Source organism: Guillardia theta (assembly GCF_000315625.1).
Source record: "Guillardia theta CCMP2712 unplaced genomic scaffold GUITHscaffold_7, whole genome shotgun sequence".
Classification (NCBI taxonomy): Eukaryota; class Cryptophyceae; order Pyrenomonadales; family Geminigeraceae; genus Guillardia; species Guillardia theta.
In genome coordinates, this window is record NW_005434667.1 from 574,025 (window position 1) to 594,997 (window position 20,973).

Consider the following 20,973-nt stretch of genomic DNA (forward strand, 5'->3'; position numbering starts at 1 on the left):
CCAAGGCGTTTGACGTAGATGTCATTCAAGTGAATGACACGCTGACGGCAATCGCAAACAATGGTCAAACGTACCTTGGATGTGCGAAGATGACGACGTGTGCTCTAAGTCGACAGAAGTCGAAGTTCAAATTCAGGTCTTCTTATTTTTCGTTAGTCCATCGTCCGATTTCTGATCGACTCAAAACAGTGTGATTGACAACAAGAAGCGAGACAACATGGTGTTCACATACATCTTGCACTTGACAGACAGATTGGTGAAAGGGCAGGCAAATAAAACCACGACTCTTTACAGCTACGAGATTGTTGAAGAGATCGATTTCAAGGGTCAGTGGCTCATAGAAATCTTCGCAAACGGTGAACAAATCAATGAGTCCCCTCTTTTCATTCAAATCGCCAGTCGTGATTGCGCAGCCGAATATGGAGCAAACTCTCTGCGAGTAGCGACAGATGCAGGTGACTGTGTGTGCAACAGCCGATCATTCAAATCTGGAAGCAAGTGTGTCGACCTAGCCTGGTTCATCCCTGTCATCGTCGTGCCGATTCTGTTGCTCCTTGTGTTAGCAGTGATCATGTGGATGAGACATCAGATTAGGAAACAAGACTCCCTGTGGCTGGTCAAGCCTGATGAGCTTCAGTACAACAACCCCGTCGAGATCCTTGGACGTGGCACCTTCGGACTTGTTGTGCAAGCTGAGTACAGAGGAACGACAGTAGCGGTCAAGAGGGTGATTCCCCCGAAGAAGAACAAGGACCGCAAGAAGCGAATGAGCGCAGAGTCCATGGCTCACACAAGCATGTCAGGATCAGCAAGAAACATGTCAAGAGGGTCCGTGAAAGGATTCTCTACCAATGGTACAGGCTCCCTCATGGGATTCAATTCAGGCTCTCAGAATGGCTCCTCCTCCATGGACGAGGACGACATGGAATCTGGCCTCCTGTCCCTCTGCGTCTTCAAGAAGGACAAGCACGCCGAGCTCAAGGCTAACTTCGTCCAAGAAATGCGTATCCTCTCCAAGCTCCGCCACCCCTGCATCACCACCGTCATGGGCGCGATCATCGGAGACAGGAACACGGAGCCCATGCTCATCATGGAGTGCATGGATCACGGGTCTCTGTACGACTTGCTCCACAACGAGACCATGGTGATCGAGGGGGAGATGATCCTTCCCATCCTCCGCGACATCGCTCAAGGCGTGCGCTTCCTTCATGCAGCAGACCCGCTCATCGTCCATGGCGATCTCAAAGCACAGAACGTCCTGGTGGACTCAAAGTTCCGAGCCAAGGTCGCTGACTTCGGTCTCAGCCAGAAGAAGCAGCTGGGAGCTTGCGGCACTCCCTTGTGGATGGCCCCCGAGCTGCTCAACGGAGGGACCAACACTCCGCAGACCGACGTGTATGCCTTCGGCATCGTGCTCGCAGAGGTGTACAGCCGCAGGGATCCGTATGAGGGAGAGGATACCAGGACGGTGCTGGAGGAGGTGGCCGATCTCAAACGGCCGGTGGACAAGCGTCCTGCCATCCCTCCCGCGTGTCCCTCGGACGTGGTGAGCATCATGAAGGACTGCTGGCACAAGAACCCTGTCTTCCGCCCTCCGTTCGAGGAGGTCGAGCGCCGCCTGAAGGCTCTGGATGCTCAGCATGCCGGGCCCCTTAGCGTGTTTGCTGGATATCATCACAAGACTTTGGACAATGGAAAGTCGCACGAGGAGCTTCTATACGACGTGTTCCCGTGAGCATCGCCTGTTTGCTCTCTCCTCCTCTTCTGCTGCCTTCTGCCCGCTGCCTGTCACCTCATGCCATGACAATCCTTGCTCGCAGGCGTCACGTCGCCATCGCTCTGCGCGAAGGTCGCAAGGTCGAGCCTGAGCGCCGCGACATGGTCACCATCTTCTTCTCCGACATCGTCGGCTTCACAACCATCAGCAGCACCCTCGACCCCGTCAAGGTCTCCAACATGCTCGACCGGCTCTACTCGATCTTCGACCGCTTGTCCAGCACCTACGGCGTCTTCAAGGTAAGTGCTCTGCCCTGACCACGTGCGAGGAGAGTAAGAGCTGCGCTCCTCCAGGTCGAGACCATCGGCGATGCGTACATGGCGGTAACCAACCTGGTGGAGGACCAGCCCTTCGACCACGCCTTGAGGATCGCTCGCTTCGCCATCGGAGCCATCAAGGCTGCGCAGTCGACCCCCGTCGACCTTGACGATCCTTCCAAGGGCACCGTGCAGATCCGAGTCGGCTTCCACTGCGGGCCAGTGGTGGCCAACGTGGTGGGGACGAGGAACCTGCGATACTGTCTCTTCGGAGACACGGTGAACACAGCTTCGCGCATGGAGTCCAACTCCGAGGCTCTCAAGATCCACTGCTCCGAGCGAGCTGCCGAGGTGCTGAAGAAACAGGCAGTAGAGACGGAAGTTCACCTGGTCCCTCGCGGCACGATCCAAATCAAAGGGAAGGGAGAGATGAAGGTGAGGAGGCGTGTTGCAGTGCGGGAGGTTTCGAGGAGGCTGACTGGTGGGCGCTGCAGACGTTCTGGGTGGAAGAGCGGAAGATTTCGACCACCATAGTCGAGAGTGCCACGGAATTCGAAGAGTTTGAAGTCTCCGCAACTCCTGCCAGGATGTCAATTACTGTCACTGACAACATCACTATGGACGCAGACCTAGGGTTCAGTCACTCAGGTCGCCAACTAGCCTAGCCTACTTAATAGGCTAGTCATGCCAGGCCGCCCCGCACTCGCGGCAGAGCTTTCAAGTTTTAACGGCGTGATAGTACGGTGCTAGTACGAACCAGCCTAATACGTCAAGCCAAGCATTTAATACAAATCTTTGAATGGTCTGCCTAGACTCGTGACTAGTCACTATTGGGCCCGGCGCCGGTCATCCGGTCAGATGGCACGGTGCCGGTGCTGTGTGCCGGTCACCGTGGCACACGGTCACCGGGTGCTGCGGCCGATCGGACTCTGGTGCGGACTTGTTGGATTGTTTTGACTAAAACAACATCTGTTTTTTACGCCATCATGGCGGCGACGGGGAAGAAAGGGGAGCGGAGAAAAGAGGCGGGCAGGGAGGCAGGGAGGCAGGGAGGCAGGGAGGCAGGGAGGCAGGGAGGCAGGGAGGCAGGGAGGCAGGGAGGCAGGGAGGCAGGGAGGCAGGGAGGTAGGTAGGTGACCATGGAGGGAAACAGTGGAGATGGAGGAGAGGAAGAGCAAGAGTGACGAACAGGGAAACACAACGAGAACAAGTATTCCAAAATCATTGTTGTAACGATAGCTGAGGCTCACGAGTCATGTTGTAAACTTGTACAGTTTCTGACCTTCACCCTGCTCCAGGACGAAGCATGAACGCGCCCAAGATTGAAGAACGCTTCTTCCTCCTTCCTGACGAGGAGAGGTCATCCCAGTGTTCATTTCACCATCGCCCCTTCATGCACCTGCAGGTTGATAGCTGAAGATGACACCAAGATTGAAGGGGCGACGAACTTCACCATCACCAAGGAGGATCACACCATGTGAGTTTCCCTGCGCTTCAACGCGCATGTAACCTTTGCTCAGTGGCAATCCTCTCCGAGTACAACTACTGCGAGACCCCTCTGTCCTCTTTGCAGGGTGATCTCAAAATGGCCTATCCTCCCCTCTACCTCCCCCCCTCTCTTCACCCTCCTCCTTGTCCTCCTGGACCTCCTCCTCTGCGGCCTCTTCACCCTCTCTACAGGTATAGGCTTCCCCATCCTCTGGAGACCAAACTTCAGATCAAGATCCAGACCAAGAGCACGTCAAACCCTCAACTGGCGCTCACCGACGCCATCTCATCGCTCAAGAAGGTGCAAGAATAACCTTCCGTCCTGTCCGTATCAGCCCTTTCCCTTCCTCCTCTCCGTCAGTGATCGCCCCCCGCCTGTCATTTATCATCCTTGCTTCAGGAGTTCCAGCGGCTCGACAAGGCCCTCGAGGACGCCGTGAAGACTTACAAGGAGCAGGGCAACGCAGGGGCCATGGACTACTAGTGGAGAGGAAGGGGAGGAGCCGACGAAGGCGGGCGGATGCGATTATAAGGATGCGATCATGAAGAGATTGGGGAAGGAACGAGGAGGGCGGAAGGGGGGTGAAGGGAGAGAAGCAAGGTCTGCGAAAGCGAATCTCTCGGAATTTATTTATCAAAGTTACCAACGTGAACTGAGGCGGCAGGTTGAAATGCTTATCGTACACTCGGACACTCTCCTTCCTCATCTCCTCCTCGTTCTCTTCGCGTTCCCTCCGTTGGTCATCTCGTCCTCCGACGCTCTCTTGCGGCATTGCACAAATAGGTCGATGATCAGCTGCAACCCAGCAGGTCAGGCCGACGAGGCTGAGGTTGGCTCAGACTCACATCTCCGATGACCCGAGCAACTTCTTCCGCCTGCTGCAGGGAGCTCGCCGCAGTTACAGTGCACTTCCCTGCTCTTCTTGTCACGGAGTAGGGATTTGAGGAGGGGGAGAGGGAAGGTGCCTGTGGGGAAGATGTTGACAAACACATTGTTCGACGCGTCTGTCAGGCAGTCCTTGTTCACGTAGACGCCCAGCCCCTTACCCACAGTCAGCCTCCTCTCGCACACTCGACCTATCCTCACTGTCACACCTGAAAGCGGTTGACCTTCTGCTTGATGTCTGCCTTGGGTACGTGAACCTTGCACACGCGCGAGCTGTTGTCAGGATGGCTCAGCTGCAAGTCCAGGTCACTTAGCAATGGGAGGCCACACAACCGGCACCAGAAGCCGAAGCTCTTCCATATCCACCGTGAATCCTTTCTCGCGGAACCCAAGATCAAAAACTCCTACGAGGCTGGTTTAGAAGAGTGCAGACAAGGCTAGGGACTGGTTGCTACCGAGAATGGACTCTTTCTCAAGGCGAACCTGTTCATGCGTCAAGTACGATATCAACACACCTAACACGGAGATACATTGACCGGCGCATCGAGACACAACTTGTGGAGCCAGTTGGGGTTCCCCTCACCCTTTGCGAGACAAGAATCAGGAGGAAACGAGGCGCAGCTCCTCTTCAAGGAGAAATCAGAACCTGCAGGAGAGAAGCAGCTATCCCATCATTTACTGCAAACTCCAAGTCAGCTTCATCCAACGAACCTCTCACTTGATACCGATGCGGCTAACACAGTTTGCAACAACCTTGCAAGCAGTAAGTGACATCTCACCATCCCTGCGATCCCGAGTTATTCATCTCGTGCGCAAAATGGCACTTCCTCACCGGCAACCAGCAGTCTGGAGCCGCCCAGTCTTGAAGACTTTCACACTGACGTGATCAAACCCTCCAGGTAGCGACCTAGTTTGCGTAAGAATGAATGTTGCCGGTAGTAATAACCTTACATCGAAACGAAGCAGCAATGGTCAAACTTGTTTGCTGATCTTGCCTTGTTCTTTGATTCAGATTGACCTTTCTTTTTCCTTGGCTGTAAAGCAGTAGGTCAACGGATTCTTGTCGTATTCGTGCAGGTTTCATCCATTACCACTCCACGGGTATTGTCGCCCCAGCGAACACAAGTGACGTAGTTGTCGACAGGACAACGCAGGAAAAACTGCCAAGAACAATTATCGTTAAGAAGACTAGCACCTTGTCGGTCTGCAAATCAAGCACCTGCTCCAGATCTATCGTCACAGCGCCTTGCGGAAGGTCAGGTGGAAGAAGCATGCAGATTCCAACGTTGCTGTTCTCCTCGAAAGGGCTTTCAACGCATTCGTCACACTCCTTGGATTGACAAGAATGCACGGTCATCACCTTGGTGACGGGTAGACAGTTCCACTCATAGTGCGCCGGGTATGACCGTCCAGCTTCTTCACAGGCTGCATAAAGAAGCGGTCAAACCGATGGTTGACGCTTGTATCATTCACCTGCGGCTTGCGAATGGATGCAGCGTTTTCATGCATGTTGATATCAAGACTTGCCCTTCTGACCTGAGATTGAACATGAATCACGAGGAAGCCCTCGGAAAATCGATCAATTTTTGCTTACTTGATGCAAGAACGATGCAACTTCAATAACGTCCTACGGTCGAGTTCACATACAGGATCAAATTCCAGATTTAAGAGCCGGGGGAGTGGGAGGGAGGCTAGGGAGGAGAGGATGAGAGAACATTGCTATGAACCAAACCTGTTTCAACTGATCTCGCTTCTTCGATTCATCTTCCATTGCCTTGCGTTGCTGCAAAGCGTACCAAATCAGCAATTAACAATCATTTGGTATGAGATGTATAGCAAAAACCTGTTCGATTTCAATCAGCGTCGGTCGTCCTTCTGTAGCACCCCCGCCAAAATTGAACGAGCTCCCTCGAAATGTGAAGGATCCATTCGCCATATTGAAAGAGTTTCCTCGGCTCCGAGATTCAAACAATCCTAGGCTGCCAAACAGATCCCATGAAGACCGGCGCGATTGCTGTTGAGGTTGCTGAGATAGTGACTGCAACTGCTGCTGCTGCTGCTGCTGCTGCAGTTGGGGCTGCAGTTGCTGTTGCTGTTGTTGCTGCATGAAATCCAAGCCTTCCGTTGCAGACGCTCTCCTGTAGAATATCAAATTAATGCTTTGATGGCAAGAACTGAAAAACAGACCTGCTGCCCCCAAAAGGAAGGACCGACGATGCACGTCTAATCGCATCAAACATCAAATCATGGTTTGGTAAGCGAAGTTCACCTACCTCAGTAACGCTGAAGCAACATTGCTGGCATGAGCAAAGATTCCTTTTTGCTGCTGCTGCTGCTGCTGCTGCTGCTGCTGCAGGGAAGATGACTGTGCCTAAAGAGGTATTACTCCGCATGCCCCGAAGTCGTCAAACAACGCACTGTTTGAGACTGCAGGATCGATTTAATATCATTCGGATCAGAGCTCCCTGTAGTGAACATCGCACCGAAGTCCTGGAGAAACATTCCATTCAGATCAAGACATCGAGAGAGTGAAAAGCTCACTGGCTCAAAGTCAATTTCAGCTGACCCAAACATTTGCTGCATAGCAGGATCTGTGTGTGTGTTTCGAGCAGCATTTTTTCTCTTGGAGCCAACTTCACCACCAGATTGAATATTCCTGTTCTGAAAATTCTGCTGATATACATTTTGCTGGTTTACATTGTTTGTGCTATTCCATAAACCGTCTTGAGAGTTCATGGTTAGACCTGGATCTTCCACAACCTGGTCGGGTTCAACGAGAGGTAAGATCTCCGAAATTGAGAAGCTTCTTGTGCCATGAGGTGCCATATTGGTTGGACGTCTTGATACATCTTGATTCTGAAAACATTTGTTCAAAGATTGTGGAAAATTGCTTCAAAGATGAACCTGAATCGGAAGGTCCATTCTTGCATTCTGCATGGCATCTTGCCCCCAAAGTCCATCAAGCCAGTCTTCAATCGTTGATTCTCCCCGATTTCCGTTGGCATCGCTCAACCATCTTGAGGCAGAACTTCGACGCCTTAGACTCATTCCACCATTTTGGTTAAACGCATCAGAATTGTCCGTTCCCTCCATGGAAAATCGTCTTGAATTGTTGTACATGATGTGTCTACAAGACAAAGAAACGTCAATGCAACAAACGTTTTACACTAATATCCACCTTTAAACCTCACAGAGGTCGCCAGGAACTGCCCCCCTGAGTCGTTACAGTACCCTATTGAAACCCTCAACTGCAAATCATTGTTAGTGCCAGGTCAATTACGACATGTTCCAAATCTAGGATGCCTGTTGGCAAGCTACAAAACAACAGCGGCTGGTTCACTAGCATAACATGGATTTCTTGATAAGCTAAGAATCAATTCAAATGTCATGGTGGCTCTGCTCACAGACAGGGCATAAGTACACTTTTTTCTAGATCACATCTGAAGCAACCAGGTTGCATGTTGTTAGCTCATCCTAGCAACCCTTCCTGATGTTCGTGTTGATCGCACAAGAAGGTCCAATCCTCACATGTGGAACTCAAACAAGAATTCGCAATTTTTAAGTGATTTCGATGGAAATCCACGTCCCTGTTCCGATCTCCTAAACCCTCAGCATAGACTGCTCAAACATGACATCCACAAATATCCAACACTTTCATAACCATCTACTTCTTGGAGCTACATCTCCACCTCGTTTATCTGTCCTTGTGCTCAAAGCTCCGGATTCTAGATGCTTACTCTGTGCCTGCTACCAACCTACAATTCTGTGTCGAGTGCGAATAACATGAATCCGTCGCTGAATCTTCATCCGCAGGCCTAATATCTTCTTGTTTTTCTAACATATGCATATTCATAGGGTCTATGATACAAAAAAATATGTCTGTCCCAGCATATGTTCCCCCATCAACTAAATCATCAACTGTGACCACCGAATGACTCATCAACCCCGCATCCTTCCCACACCCTTATCTTCTCCTGCCTCGTTATAAAACCAGCTCATGCTCCTGATCGCGTCAAAATCCCTGATCCATGTATTGCCCCAGCATTAGTCCGCAGCCTCTCCCCTCCCTGCATTCCTTCGCATCTCTATCCCTATGCGCATTTTCGATCTGCGCCGCCTTGCTTCCCATTTCCCCCCGTTCCACCCCTCCCTTTTCACCCCACCCCCTATTTTTCCTTTCTTATCACCCCTTGTTTCCCAGACAGGACTACACCCATTGACTACCCTACCTACCTTAACCTCTTTCCGTCCTATCCGACCCCTGAGCCCCCACCCTCTCTGCCTACCCCTGGGCTATCAATCACACCCCACTCTTCCCAACAAGCCATGTTCTACCACCGGTGTCTTGACTATCCCTACCCCTACCTTTCAAGTCCCACTGGTGCTTTTCCTGCCAATGACCACCCGTAGATCCTAGACCATTGACTACCCTACCAATGGTCATTGTCCAAAATGCCTAGGAGGACCCGTGCATATCTCACCCCCATCCTAATAGACGCTCAGTACCTGAACAAGGTTCAGAATATCTGATGCACCCCCACCTCCTTCCTTAAGTACCCCCACCATCTTTATCTAATCACCCCACCCATTCTATAGAATTCATTAGAGCACCCACCCCTCACCATCAGCCGTTACACATATTCCGGCATACTACCAGGGTGGGAATCATTCGAACACCCACCACTCATAATTATTGACTAGTACCCTACCTCCACTCTCGTGGTACCCCCAGATGTAGTCTTCAATAACAAGGGGTAGTCCTTGTCATGTTCAGCCTCACCACCTTATCAATACAGACCACCCTACCCTATTTGTTTCCTCAAATGATGGTCATTGAACCCGGTGATGAAGGAACACCCCACCAAACACTACGGACTTTACTCCTGCAGGGCCTCCATACCTACCCCACCCCCAATGGTCCTTCCGACTCCCTAAAATGGTCGGTCTGTTTTATAACCCACCCCTATATATCTCCTTTGGCAGGGTTATGTGTCAGTTGGGGTACACCCACCCCCAATATGGGAAGTCTCTTCACCACCGGGTGTTTTTAGTGTCAAATAGGGGGACCTGACGAGATGGGGTCAACCAAAGAGAGCTCATAGCTGGTGGGTAGTTCATTGAGGCGAATGGAGGCTACCTAAGAGGGGGGGGGGTTTCCACAGAGGTCAACGAAGCAAGAGTTGGGGGGGTTGTGTAGATACCCGAGGCGTAGGTCGCCCCCACCCCCCACCCTTCAGTAGTGTGTCCCAGTACTCAAAGTTTTAGTCAGTTTCCGAACGGTTCGGCGGCCGCTCGGGGGCCGGGCCCGCCGGGCCCGTGGCGCACTGACTGCCAGACTGCCCGGCACTCTCAGCCGGAAGCCTGCCGGTATCATATCCGGCCAGCCCGGCGGTTTAAAAGCAGTTTGTGACTCCGACAGAACTCTTCAAGTCCGGGCCGCCGGTCGTACATCATCCGAAAGGCTTTAACATGCGACCGTCAGCCGGTACTACGGTAACTAACCGTGAACGGAGTTCAAGTGCTCAGAGTCCGAGTTCGACTCGGCCTCGGAGGGTCCGCGGCCAGGCTCCCGGTCGACGCCGGGCCCTGCCGTCACGGAAGTTGACGACTCGGACGGTCCGGCCCGGGAGCCTCACTGCCGCTGAGCGGCCGGCCCCGGTCTCAGGCCCCGGGCGGCCCTGCCGCGGCCGGGCCCGGCCTTTCCGAAGGTTGGACTGAGCGGGGATGTGGACAAGAATCGTGATATGCAAGAGGAGGTGGGGAAGGAGGAGGTTGACTTGTTGATCGCTGGGTCGCTTCCTCTAACGCTATCCGAGGCTAGCATCATCCCCTCCTCTGAGAGTCCTGTTTCTTGCTGCTCCTCCTGACTTCCTCTGCATGCTCCTCGTCCTTCTCTTGCCCTCGAACTGCTTCTCTCCCGACCTACACTTGTACTGATGGCGCTGATATTTACTTCATCTTCTCTTCTGAAAGTCTTGCATCGTTATTCTCATCATGTGGCATATCTATACAATCTTTGTTTCTCCTCTAAGGACCCCCCATTCAATGCATGCCCTATCCTCAATTCAATGATTGTGGACTCGCTATTCTTCATAGCAAACCCATCGGCTCCTCTTCACTGTCTACATATCTCTAGAGGATCGTTCAATCATTATATGCAGGGAACATCTGTCCTTGAACTCTCTGCTTTCACGTTCACTCTGAACCTTCTTCTCTGCCTTATTGCTGGTTCTCCATCGAATTTTGGTACCCCTTCGGAGGTCCTGAATTTTGTCCCTCCCCCCCGCCCTCGTCTGTGTTCACTTCCATGCTTCTTTGATACTTTCTTCCTCCTGCTGCTGCACCTCCTAGACTTTCATTGTTTTTTCATATTTATCGTCTGATCTCTGCTCCTTGCATTCTCGAACCTTGCCAACCAAAATGAGACACAAGTTCTCTGTGAATTCCACCTTTGGCTAATGGTTTGAATTTTGCATTACTGTTTCTGTCAGTATCCCCTCCCCTCCCCTCTGCATTTGCCCTATCTTGATCTTCATGCTCTCTTCTGATCATGGATGACAAAGTCAGCACTCAGTTTTGAAAGATGAAAAAGACCTCACGCAATGCCGTATGCAAAGGAAGATAGGCGATAGTGTCGAGAGTTGTTTGGTCACAAATTCAAGGAAGGAATCCTTTTTGATTCAAAGAAGTAAGCAGTTAATCTTAGCACGCATGACAGTTCTTTCGTTGTCTGTTTTGTTCCTTTATCTCCTCGTCCAAGGCCTAATTCAGATTTCAGATGTCAAAATCCAAAATCATCCACGTGCCGACTATCCTGTGACACTGAATACAAGATGGAGTGATCAAGGAGAGACTTTTTCCTCATCAGATGAACAACCACTCACTTCCTTGGAGAGACAACATGGCTGGGATTGCGTGGAGAATGGCTCGAGATCAGGTGATTGAGAGTACGCAGGACGACAGGGTATGATGATGGTGTGATTTATCAGTATGACAACAACCGTGATGACACACAAATGCGACCAGCCGGGCGAGCTCAAAGGGTGGAGTGAGTTTGCATCAACTTTGGTGATCGCATCTCCTCCAACTCATTGTCGTTGGTTCCAGTTGGAATACAAGGCAAAGGTCGGACCTGATGTTTCAGAACATGTCTGCGCGGGAGGCCTTGAGGTCCTGCCAGAGGTCCGATAGCTTCTTCGTTTTTCTCACGTGAATGTTCAGGTTGCAAAGGCAAGCGGCAAATGTTCGGGGGGTCTGGAGCGTGATGGTGACTTGCATTTCCATTCCTTTTCGTCCTTCGCAACCACCCACCCCCTCAACCCTTCCATCGCATCCTTGCCAAACCCCCACCCTTTTATCTTCCTGCCTCTTGCTGTCTTTCTCTCCAATCCTCCCTGTGATTTCCCTGTTAGATTGTCGTCATGGTCTGGATGGCGCTACTGCATCACACGTTTCGCTTCGCGACGGTCTCACTTCTTCGCTGCTTTGGCGAACTTGTAATCGATTTCAATCAGATCACCTTGCTGCACTCATACGCCACCATCCTTCCCATGGAGCTTCGATATCTTGACTGGGCTGCAAGGGGATACATGTGATTGACCTCTCTCTCTGCCGTTTCCCACTCGCTGCGGCTGTGACGTGGCCATACCAGGAGCCGCATCTTCATGATGAGGGATCTTGTTAACTTTCCTGACAACGAGCTGGGAAACGAAATTCAGTTTAGACACCAACATGACCCTGAGTGAGAACCCTTTGCGTTGGAGCTTCGGCCGGGTGGCCTGCTTGCCTAACGGGTGCTCCAGGTTCAGGAGCGGAAAGAAGACGCGATCTTTGCGGGTCTTCGATGTGCCTCTCTCGCGGTATGAGTGTCCTTCCCCTCCACCTTCACACCTGCTCCTGCAGTCCCACCTGTTTTAATCCTTTCCCTCTCGCCCTCCCTCATGCTGCCACTTGTTACTCATCTCCTCGCCCACCTCCTTTCCTGCCTCTTACCTCTGCCTCGTGGTTTCTCACTTGCTTCTGCAGCGGGATGAATGCTACCAGAGTCTTCGTCCCGTCCGGACACGCTGAGCCTGCGCACAAGCATCTTCCCTCCCTCCTCCTTCCAGTGCAGCTGCAGCACCTGAAGGCAGCTGCTCGCTCCTACCCAAAAACATCGCAGGCCACTGAAAAACCGAAGGAAATGAAGGATCAGGATCACTTGAAGAGGCAAGACGAAGGAGAGAGGAAGGAGCCGCCGCAGGAGGATGATCCCTCCGTTTGGCAAGAAGCTAGGGGCAGGTCATGGCAACACATCGCCAAGCATCAGGTACGTTCCATAGCGGGAGGAGCAGTACTCGTGCAGTCGATGATCCCTGATCATCCGTTGTCAGGCTGCGTTGAAGGAGCACATGAGGGACAACGCTCACGAGTACTCCCACCTCGTCCGTTCGCATGCTGCAGAGGGGCGAGGTTGAAGGACAAGGCAAACGGGCGAGGCTCCCCTTCTTATTCTTTCAGGTTTGAGCTTTTTAATCGAGCATTGCGGCTCACCCGGCGTGGCCCGTGGCGCGGCACTGCCGTTGGCACGCTTGCCACGGGTGACCGTCCCAAGCTGACGCTGCCGAAACTGCCACCGTGGCGGCCTGCCGGTGCTGGCCGGGCGGCCCGGCGTCCGTGACATTGGCCGGGCCGCCGGCCGCGCCGGGCCGGGGCGGCTTCCGGGCGTCCGACGGAGGGCCGGTCACCGGGTCGACCTGACGGATCGCATGCCAGCCGTGCCGCTGAGTCAGATCTGAGCGCCGAGTTAACAAAACTCTGCAATGTAGCCTACCGTGGTCAGTGTGACGAAGTGCAGGCCTTCCTAGCCGTCTTGCTAAGGTCCTCTCGTGTCTGGATGCTTGGCCAGTGGGTTTCACATCCTAGCATACAGTCTATCCCTCATGCAGTGCTCCTCATTGAATTCTGGTTTCCTGCATGGCCGCACTGAAGTAACTCGGGAGCAAACTTGAAACTGACGGTACCATCGGTCTTGTTGCAGCTAAGGTCGATATGATGTATGCATTACTTTGGCATAGTACTACAAACTGATTATGCTCCGTCACGACCCTTACTCAGCCTGGCAGGCTCCCGGAGTCCGATTCCCCGGGGCCCGGCGTAGCCTGACTGGCAGGCCGGGCCGTTGCGCCGGGCAGGCGGCCCCGATCTACTGAGGGCCCTACCCCGATCTCTACTGGTACCTACCCCTGTATTCCCTAGCTTCCAGTAAACTATTCGAACTCACACCTACCCACCCAAAGGAGGTCGTAAGGTCCTCATTTGATAGCCTAGGGTTACCACCCCACCCCAGAAACATGTATTCACACCCATTTCATGACCCACCCCTTTTTACTACCTACCTTTCAATTACCACCCACCCACCCCTAAACCACCTCCATGCCCTCTATCGACTTTTTTGTTCTCCTGACCACTCGTGTCGCTCCAAATCGAACAGGTAGGGGTCCATCCACCCCCTGCTTGAAGGGACTTCGTACCCCTGAGGGCCCATAAACTTTTTCAAAAAGTTTTGACAGATGAGGTACCGAGTACCCCACCCTATCATATCCCTCCCCACGTTCCTGGTACCCCACCTTAGCTTGTAGGGAACCATGGCCTCTGTTTCACCAATTTTCCCACCCCCACCCTCGTTCCAACCGACCAGCTCCTAATCTTGACCCCACCCTTGCTAAAGAATTCTTGAGTACCCTCCCCGTCCCAAGACATCACCCACCCACCCCATCAACAAATATGTACCCCACAGACCCAATTTCAGCCATGGAAGGCACTATCTCAGGACCCCTACTTATTTTCACTACCCCTTCTTTTGTGGGAGCCTTGAAGTAACACCCCTCCAAGCCCCTCATCCGATAACCCCTGTCGCCTAGTCATATCCACCATACCCTGTTTCTCACCCCCCCTTTTCCCAACCACCCCCCTGTGGGCACCTTAAGTACCCAGTGCCCTCTGTTCCTAGACCCTTTTCCTACTGTGCTAACCCCCTTCCTTACTACCAACTGCCTTACCACCTACCCCCTTTTACTAACTTTCACCACCCATAACGCACTGAATTGTTATCATACCCCTATTTTTGAAGCAAACGATATGGAAAAGTACCTGGTTCTGAATGACCCTACCCACTTCCACAATGACCCTACCCAGTCAGACACCACCCCACCCCGTAGCATGAGCGATTTGAGGAGCGCTAGTCGTCATGGCGCGCCCTTGCTCTGACTATAAGCATTACCCTCCCACTCATCCGTCTCATCCTCCTATCATGCGTCTACTTTTTGTCTTTGCGATCCTATATCTCACCAATACTTCAACATCTTTTATCCCTGCCATGCTTCTTCCACATCCTGGTAGCTTCGTCTTGGAAAACAGTTATACTTTGCAACCCGTAGCTGGTCCACATCTTTCACATCATTACTTCCTGTTATGTTTTACCGTCGTATGTCAACTCATTCATGTAAAGAAGTTGTGTCAAAGTTCCTCACTTCATTTTTCTTCTTCGAAATTCCACGGTTCACCCCAACCTCTCCAAATTCCTCAAACTATTCTTCGAATTTTCCTCTTTGTCGACAAAGTTTTGAGGGTAACGCTGATGTTGATCTCACTTGGTCCTTGACTTGCATCAATCATACGTGTACAATTTGAGGTTATCAGTACTCTCTGCTCCTCCTTTTGCCTCTCATGTGATGATTGGTCGTGATGCGTTCCCTGGCACGGTCATTATACTAAGATACGAGTCGGGCACGTTTGAAATCCAGTCTTGTGTACTCCTCGTAAATCTAAATCATGTCAAATGCGATTTCTGGTAATGCTGTGTGTTGCCCATGTGTGTCTATTCTAGAAACATGTACATGTGGACTTGGTACTTTATCCTTGTCTTGGCCGTTGAGTTTTTATCAGCATTTATACAAAGTCTATGATTCGGAAGATTTCTCTTTTTAAATCACTTCTTTTTGCCAGGCGGATTTTCCCGTTTGAATGATTGCCACTGGATTGGTTTTCATTCTGGTCTTCATACGGGACAATTGATTCAGCTCTGTAGGTGGAACGATGGAATGTGAGTGGTGATATTCGTGTGGGTGCAGATTTGAGGGCGGTGAGCATCCAAGGCTCATCAGATACCATCTGCTGAATTCTGTCTCAAAATCTGAGTTCGCATCATCTTCATTGTGTGATTGCAGAAATACCATATCGAGATGTCTGGAGGTGTGAATGGTTGGCTCAACGGGAGCATTGCAAGTCCAAGTGATTCCGAGGATGAGCAAGAACCAGCTGTACGCGGCAGCAAAGCAAAGTGGACAGCAGAAGAAGACAGCAGGCTTGCAGCACTCGTTGATCAATTTCACGCGAAGAATTGGAAAAAGATCGCTGAGAGAATGGAAGGAAGGACAGATGTTCAATGTCTGCATCGGTGGCAAAAAGTTCTGAACCCAGATTTAGTGAAAGGTCCATGGACGAAAGAAGAAGATAGGACAGTGATTGAATTGGTTAGTCAGCATGGCCCAAAGAAATGGTCTTTAATTGCCTCGCATCTACCTGGCAGAATTGGAAAGCAGTGCCGGGAAAGGTGGCATAATCATCTCAACCCAGATATCAAAAAGGAAGAGTGGACTCCTTTGGAGGATAGTATAATCATTCACGCTCACAGAGTATATGGAACAAAATGGGCAAAGATTGCAGCTTTGCTGCCGGGGCGTACAGACAACGCAATCAAGAATCACTGGAACTCCACGATGAAAAGAAGGTGAAATATGTCCTTCACTCGATATGCTTCCATGACTTTTTCCATTTCATAGATACTTCATGAAGACAACGGATACAGAAGGAGAGATTCCTGCTTTGGTAGCTGCAGCGATGTCAGGAAGCCATGAATACAGTGTTCAGCAGCTGAAACTCTTCACGGGAGTCGAGGGAAATGATCATCTAACGGAAACTCAGTCGAAAAATGGCAAAGTTACCAAAGATTCACAAATCGTTCCAGCAGCTGCGAATTCTTCTCAAAAATCTCTTATGGTTGAAGACAAGAGCCTTCTGCACTCGTCTGTGACGATGCGCAACGGTCTCCCACAGCAAGCGGCCATTGTCCCAAGAATTTCAAACCCCAAAACCCTACTGTACAGAGAAACGGCCACTTCACCCTTTCTAAAAGCCCAAGCAGCATATCAAGCGAAGGCACAATTGTTGCATGAAACTTCAGCAGACGGGCTAAAATCGCAAATCAAGAAGCAGCACCATCCGTCACAACAAATCAAGAACTTGCAACCAAGTTCACAAAGCCTGCTTTTGTCGTCAACTTTGCCTCAAGGCCAAGAGTCCAATCTGTACTCCAATTCTCCACTGCGGCTGAAACAACCGACAAAGAAGAGGCAAAAGCAGAAGGACACAAAGAGCACAATGCTCATGGGTGCAACTTTCAATTCGTTTGCTCACTCTAGTGGAGGAATGGTAAATATCAATTCGGTATCTGTTCACGGACATTATGCCTCTCCTTTGGATGCCACAAAGCGAACGGTGAGTTTTCCCCTTATGAGCTCAATTTGATCTTTCTGTGCCTCTTGGCTGTGTGATTTGGTCTCGCTGGTACTTACTAACTCTATTGCAGCAGGACCAGCTGGAAAGCTTGAAGATTCATCAGCCGCAGAAGAACAAGGGCGGAAGCCGCGGAAAAGATGCTAGTCCGCTTACAATGGACATCTATGCTGATGCCTTCAGAAAAGTAGGAAACGCTATGATACAGAGTCAGAGACTTCAGTCTTCAAGTCAAGGCAGCCAGGTTCAGGTGCAGGCCCCGAGGAAAAACTTGGGAGTAAGGCCTGATGTGAAGCCGTCAACGAGCAAGAGGGGGAGCAATCGAACGCCCAAGAAGCCTTCCTACTCAAGTGCTTATGAAGGGTCAAGGCAGAATGAGATTCCCCCTGTTACTTACCAGAACAATGGCCAGTTCAACCTGATTCAAGAGCTCGATGCTGGGAACTCAAGGGACATCTTCGAGTGCTTGCAAGGAAAGAGTCCTGATTTGCATCCTTCCACCTTGCTGGACTCTCCTCTTCTTTCCAGTGAATTGGCTCCCAACACTCCGCATGTCCTGGCTCCGCTCAGCGATAATCAGAAGTCTTCTCGGACCCCCGCCAGCACTTCAGTACAGCCTCTTGCGGGCGCGCAATGGTTCCTCTCTCCCCTCCTGGCTAGCAAGGATTCACCGGGCACGGGTTGGAACGGGACGCCCTTGCTGAACTCGAACAACTCGCCCACGGTCAGCCCCATGTTGAGCTCGTGCGATACAGTCGCTGGAGCTCAGAAGAGAAAGATATCGAGCCCCTTCCTCTCCTTCTCTCCCTCCTCTCAGCCGATGACGTCTCTCCCTGTAAATAATAAGCGGTTCGCTTCCTCCAAGAGCTCGGCGCCCTGCACGTCTTCGCTATGGCAGCCAACTGGAAGGCTGTCGGTGTTGAGCTCGGGCAATGAGAATATGGCAAAGAGCGGGGATAGGCAGCCCTCTTCGTTCAGCTTCCAAGACGGCATCAACTTCGGGCACAGCCATGACGGACACGATGGAGTGAACCCGGCCAGCCCTGCACTGTCAGCGCAGTCGTGCGGGAGCATGTCTTCCTACTCTCTGGGGCTGCAGTCTACCAGCCATGGGGCTAGAGAAGAGGCGCCGACTAGTGGACTGATCGACCAGACGGTGGCGGTGCTGAAAGAGTACCAGAACAGCCCTGAGATGCGAATGGCGGGGTCGAGTCAGATCCTTCCGCTGCCCAGCCCCCTCATCAGCCCGCTGATCGGGTGAGTTGCACTTGTCATGGCTGACGATGACCTGACGCACTCGTGGTGTTGTACAGGCCGATGATGGCGCCGAAGATGACAGAGGCATGAGAGGGAAGGAGCGTACCTCCTCTCCTCGATGCCCCCTTCCTACTTGTCAAACTATCTCCCTTTGTACAGAAACTCTTGCGACAGTAATGTTTTTCTCTTGCTACTTTTTTGAAGAATGCTTGTAATCAATGATGAAATTCAGTCTGAGTCTTCCTGGGTCTCCTGGCCCCACTCTGGACGATACTCCTCCTCGCCAGAGTACAGCTCTTCCTCCCTCACCTTCCTTCCCATCATGCGCTCCACCATCTCCTGCTCAGGTGTCATTTCAAGGGACGGGGAGGGAGGGGGAGGGGCACCCGGAACTCAGGATTCTGATCGAAACGATAGCCGAGCTTTGGCCATTGAGGATCTGCGAGGAGAGTGAGGAGGCCGTGATGGAGGGAAGCGAGGGTGTAGGAGGCGGGGAGAGGGGGACCGGGGAAGAGGAGGGGAGGAGAGAAGCAGGGGGAGAGAAGGCAGAGGAGGAACAAGGCGGCAGGTTGGGCAGGGAAGGGGACAAGGCATGTCAGCACCCAGCATGATGTCGTGGAATTCCTCGTAAACCTCAGGAGTGAGGAGGTACTCGGCAGCGTGAAACATCTATAGAGGAGCATCAGCCGCGGAGGTACAGGAAGGCGAGCAAGAGAAGGGGACCTTGGAGACAGTGTAAGGGTCGTTTGGATGAAGATCTGCCACCCTGCCGTACATGCCGTCAGGCTCGTCAGCATCCTATGGCCGGGGCAATCAGGGCACCAATCCTTCCAATCGATCGCCTTCAGGGTCTTTATCGCTGTCTCGTCGGGGACCACCTGCAGTGGCAGAGTGAGGAGCCGGAGCCGAAGAAATCGAGGGGGGAGGCGGGGTGGGGAGGGAGGGAGGGCAGGGCAGGGCAGGGGAGGAGGGAAGGCCTCACCTTCCAAGAAACCTGCGAGTCATGGCAGCCCACAAACATGCGCAAGTCGTGCTTCGGGAGGACTAGCAGACGGTCAGCTGGGGGGAATGCAGAGGAGGGAAGGGAGGGGCTTGTCATCACCATCTCTAAGGGACCGGGTGAGGTTCTGTACGAGCCGCCCGTTCCTTGTGAATCCGATCTGCTCCAAGGATACCTGCGTCACTCCGAGGAAGGGTAGGACGGTGAGAAGGGAGACGGAGGGGGCGGCTGGGGAGGAGGAGGAAGCGAGAATGAGTCCACCCCCTTACCTTCATCCTGTGCGTGTCGACCAAGAGCCCTACCCGATCACTGCAACCATGAAATATGCTCTATCAGAGGTGCGCAAACAGATGGCACGCTTGTCTCTTCTCCCCTCTTCCGTCCCTCCGATCTCTCCCATGGTTCTCTTCCCTTCCCTCCCCTCCTGCATCCTGCTACACATCCCTTGACCCCTGAGGCCTATTCCCTTTTCTCTCTGTTACCCGGAGTGAAACATGTATCCGTCTCTCCGCAGCGACCCGAACATCCCCTCGCACTTCTTCAGCTCCGTCTTGTGGGACAGCGGATTCATGGACAAGTAGCCGAACTGATGCCACGTGATGCTGGCAAAGCAAAGTTAGCATGACGTTGGGAGCAGGTCCACCAAGAGCGATAGCACGAGGAGGAGGAGAAAGATCTGGCACAAGCAGCAGACCTGTTGTTGGGGGACAAGCTGTGGCTCAAGAGATCGGAACTCTCCTCCAGAATCACTCCCAGCACACTGCCAGCATGGTCGTGGTCGTCCATCCTCTCCATGTTCATTCCGAACTTGTAAATGTCCTCCGACATGTTGGAGCTCAAAACTGCCAGCGGCTGCTCTGACTTGAACTCAGCCTCCAGGTAGTACAGGCTCTCATTCTTGACGGAGATCAGATGCGAGAGAGCGCAGCAGGATGGCCTGCCCTCACTACTTGTCAGCATCGTCCCCCCCTCCTCCAGCGTGACCCCCTCGTCGCAATGAGCTGCGTCGAAGAGCTTGCAGAGCATCACTCTGTCCTTCTTGTTGTAGTCCTGCTGCCAGATCTTCGAGGACTCCCTCCTCTCCTTCGCCCTCGACGGCCCTGAGTAGATCCTAAGCTTGGACGGGTTGTCCCGCTTCAGGAGGCCTCGAACGTTGGCCTCCTCGCTCACGGACTTGGAGCGTTCTTCAGGCTCTGTTGTGGCAAACATGCCCTCCTCAAACGATCCTGACAGCGACCCGCCGCGAAGCGCTCGGATGCATGGACCACGAGCCCCACAGCTCCGAAGCATCTCGTGCTGGACCAGGTCTTGGGCCGATGGGTGAACAACGCTCGAGGCTATGCGCCCCCCCTTGGGGAAGAAGGAGAGCAAGAAAGCTGTCTTGACCATCATCTCCAGCTGTACACGTGGGGACATGCCGGCGATGAACCTGCTGTGGGTGAGAGAATGAGGGTTATACGACAAACTTAAAGCACCACCAGGTCTGCTTCATGATTCGTTTCACAGTGAGTTTCCCGTTGAGAACCACAGCATCACAGCTGCCATCTCAGCTATCTCCCAGATGTATCTCTTCACTCTCTCCAGGACATCTCACAGCACTCAATTGTTAACACCTCCTTCAACATCCCTCGTCTATACCAGCAAGTCGCCTTTTCCTCTGATACACATGATGACAACTTTACCCTTCCTCTTCCCACCATCCTCTACTTTGCATCCCCTTTCTCTCTGCATTCTGCCCCCCCCCATGAGCCCT

At 52.3% G+C, this 20,973-nt stretch overlaps 6 protein-coding genes across 6 annotated transcripts; 4 read left to right on the forward strand and 2 right to left on the reverse strand.

Moving 5' to 3' along the window:
• Window positions 1-1,131: 1,131 nt before the first annotated feature.
• On the forward strand, window positions 1,132-2,568 carry GUITHDRAFT_84518 (hypothetical protein; the record flags this gene model as incomplete). The annotated part of the gene is made up of 4 exons (XM_005839853.1): window positions 1,132-1,650; window positions 1,693-1,731; window positions 1,821-2,016; window positions 2,071-2,568. Exons 1-4 carry the CDS (start codon window positions 1,142-1,144, stop codon window positions 2,566-2,568), a joined length of 1,242 nt encoding a protein of 413 aa, XP_005839910.1. The 5' UTR covers window positions 1,132-1,141.
• Window positions 2,569-4,132: 1,564 nt separating this feature from the next.
• Window positions 4,133-5,403, reverse strand: GUITHDRAFT_150476 (hypothetical protein). The gene is made up of 11 exons (XM_005839854.1): window positions 5,360-5,403; window positions 5,241-5,315; window positions 5,134-5,192; window positions 5,055-5,086; window positions 4,939-4,992; window positions 4,864-4,891; window positions 4,748-4,812; window positions 4,618-4,701; window positions 4,489-4,564; window positions 4,369-4,436; window positions 4,133-4,318 (listed from the first exon to the last, which is right to left on the reverse strand). The coding sequence occupies exons 3-11, from the start codon at window positions 5,180-5,182 to the stop codon at window positions 4,226-4,228; spliced, it is 549 nt and encodes a 182-aa protein (XP_005839911.1). The 5' UTR covers window positions 5,183-5,192; window positions 5,241-5,315; window positions 5,360-5,403; the 3' UTR covers window positions 4,133-4,225.
• Window positions 5,404-12,557: 7,154 nt separating this feature from the next.
• On the forward strand, window positions 12,558-13,164 carry GUITHDRAFT_150477 (hypothetical protein). The gene is made up of 2 exons (XM_005839855.1): window positions 12,558-12,716; window positions 12,781-13,164. The coding sequence occupies exons 1-2, from the start codon at window positions 12,591-12,593 to the stop codon at window positions 12,862-12,864; spliced, it is 210 nt and encodes a 69-aa protein (XP_005839912.1). The 5' UTR covers window positions 12,558-12,590; the 3' UTR covers window positions 12,865-13,164.
• A 2,466-nt stretch (window positions 13,165-15,630) lies between these two features.
• On the forward strand, window positions 15,631-16,182 carry GUITHDRAFT_64878 (hypothetical protein; the record flags this gene model as incomplete). Its single annotated transcript, XM_005839856.1, has 1 exon — window positions 15,631-16,182. One exon carries the CDS (start codon window positions 15,631-15,633, stop codon window positions 16,180-16,182), a length of 552 nt encoding a protein of 183 aa, XP_005839913.1.
• A 1,465-nt stretch (window positions 16,183-17,647) lies between these two features.
• Window positions 17,648-18,450, forward strand: GUITHDRAFT_150478 (hypothetical protein). The gene is made up of 2 exons (XM_005839857.1): window positions 17,648-18,220; window positions 18,277-18,450. Exons 1-2 carry the CDS (start codon window positions 17,784-17,786, stop codon window positions 18,308-18,310), a joined length of 471 nt encoding a protein of 156 aa, XP_005839914.1. The 5' UTR covers window positions 17,648-17,783; the 3' UTR covers window positions 18,311-18,450.
• Window positions 18,449-20,712, reverse strand: GUITHDRAFT_101387 (hypothetical protein; the record flags this gene model as incomplete). Its single annotated transcript, XM_005839858.1, has 11 exons — window positions 18,449-18,559; window positions 18,607-18,659; window positions 18,823-18,889; window positions 18,944-18,986; window positions 19,043-19,098; window positions 19,203-19,264; window positions 19,323-19,395; window positions 19,490-19,529; window positions 19,703-19,822; window positions 19,915-20,649; window positions 20,696-20,712. 11 exons carry the CDS (start codon window positions 20,710-20,712, stop codon window positions 18,449-18,451), a joined length of 1,377 nt encoding a protein of 458 aa, XP_005839915.1.
• Window positions 20,713-20,973: the final 261 nt, after the last annotated feature.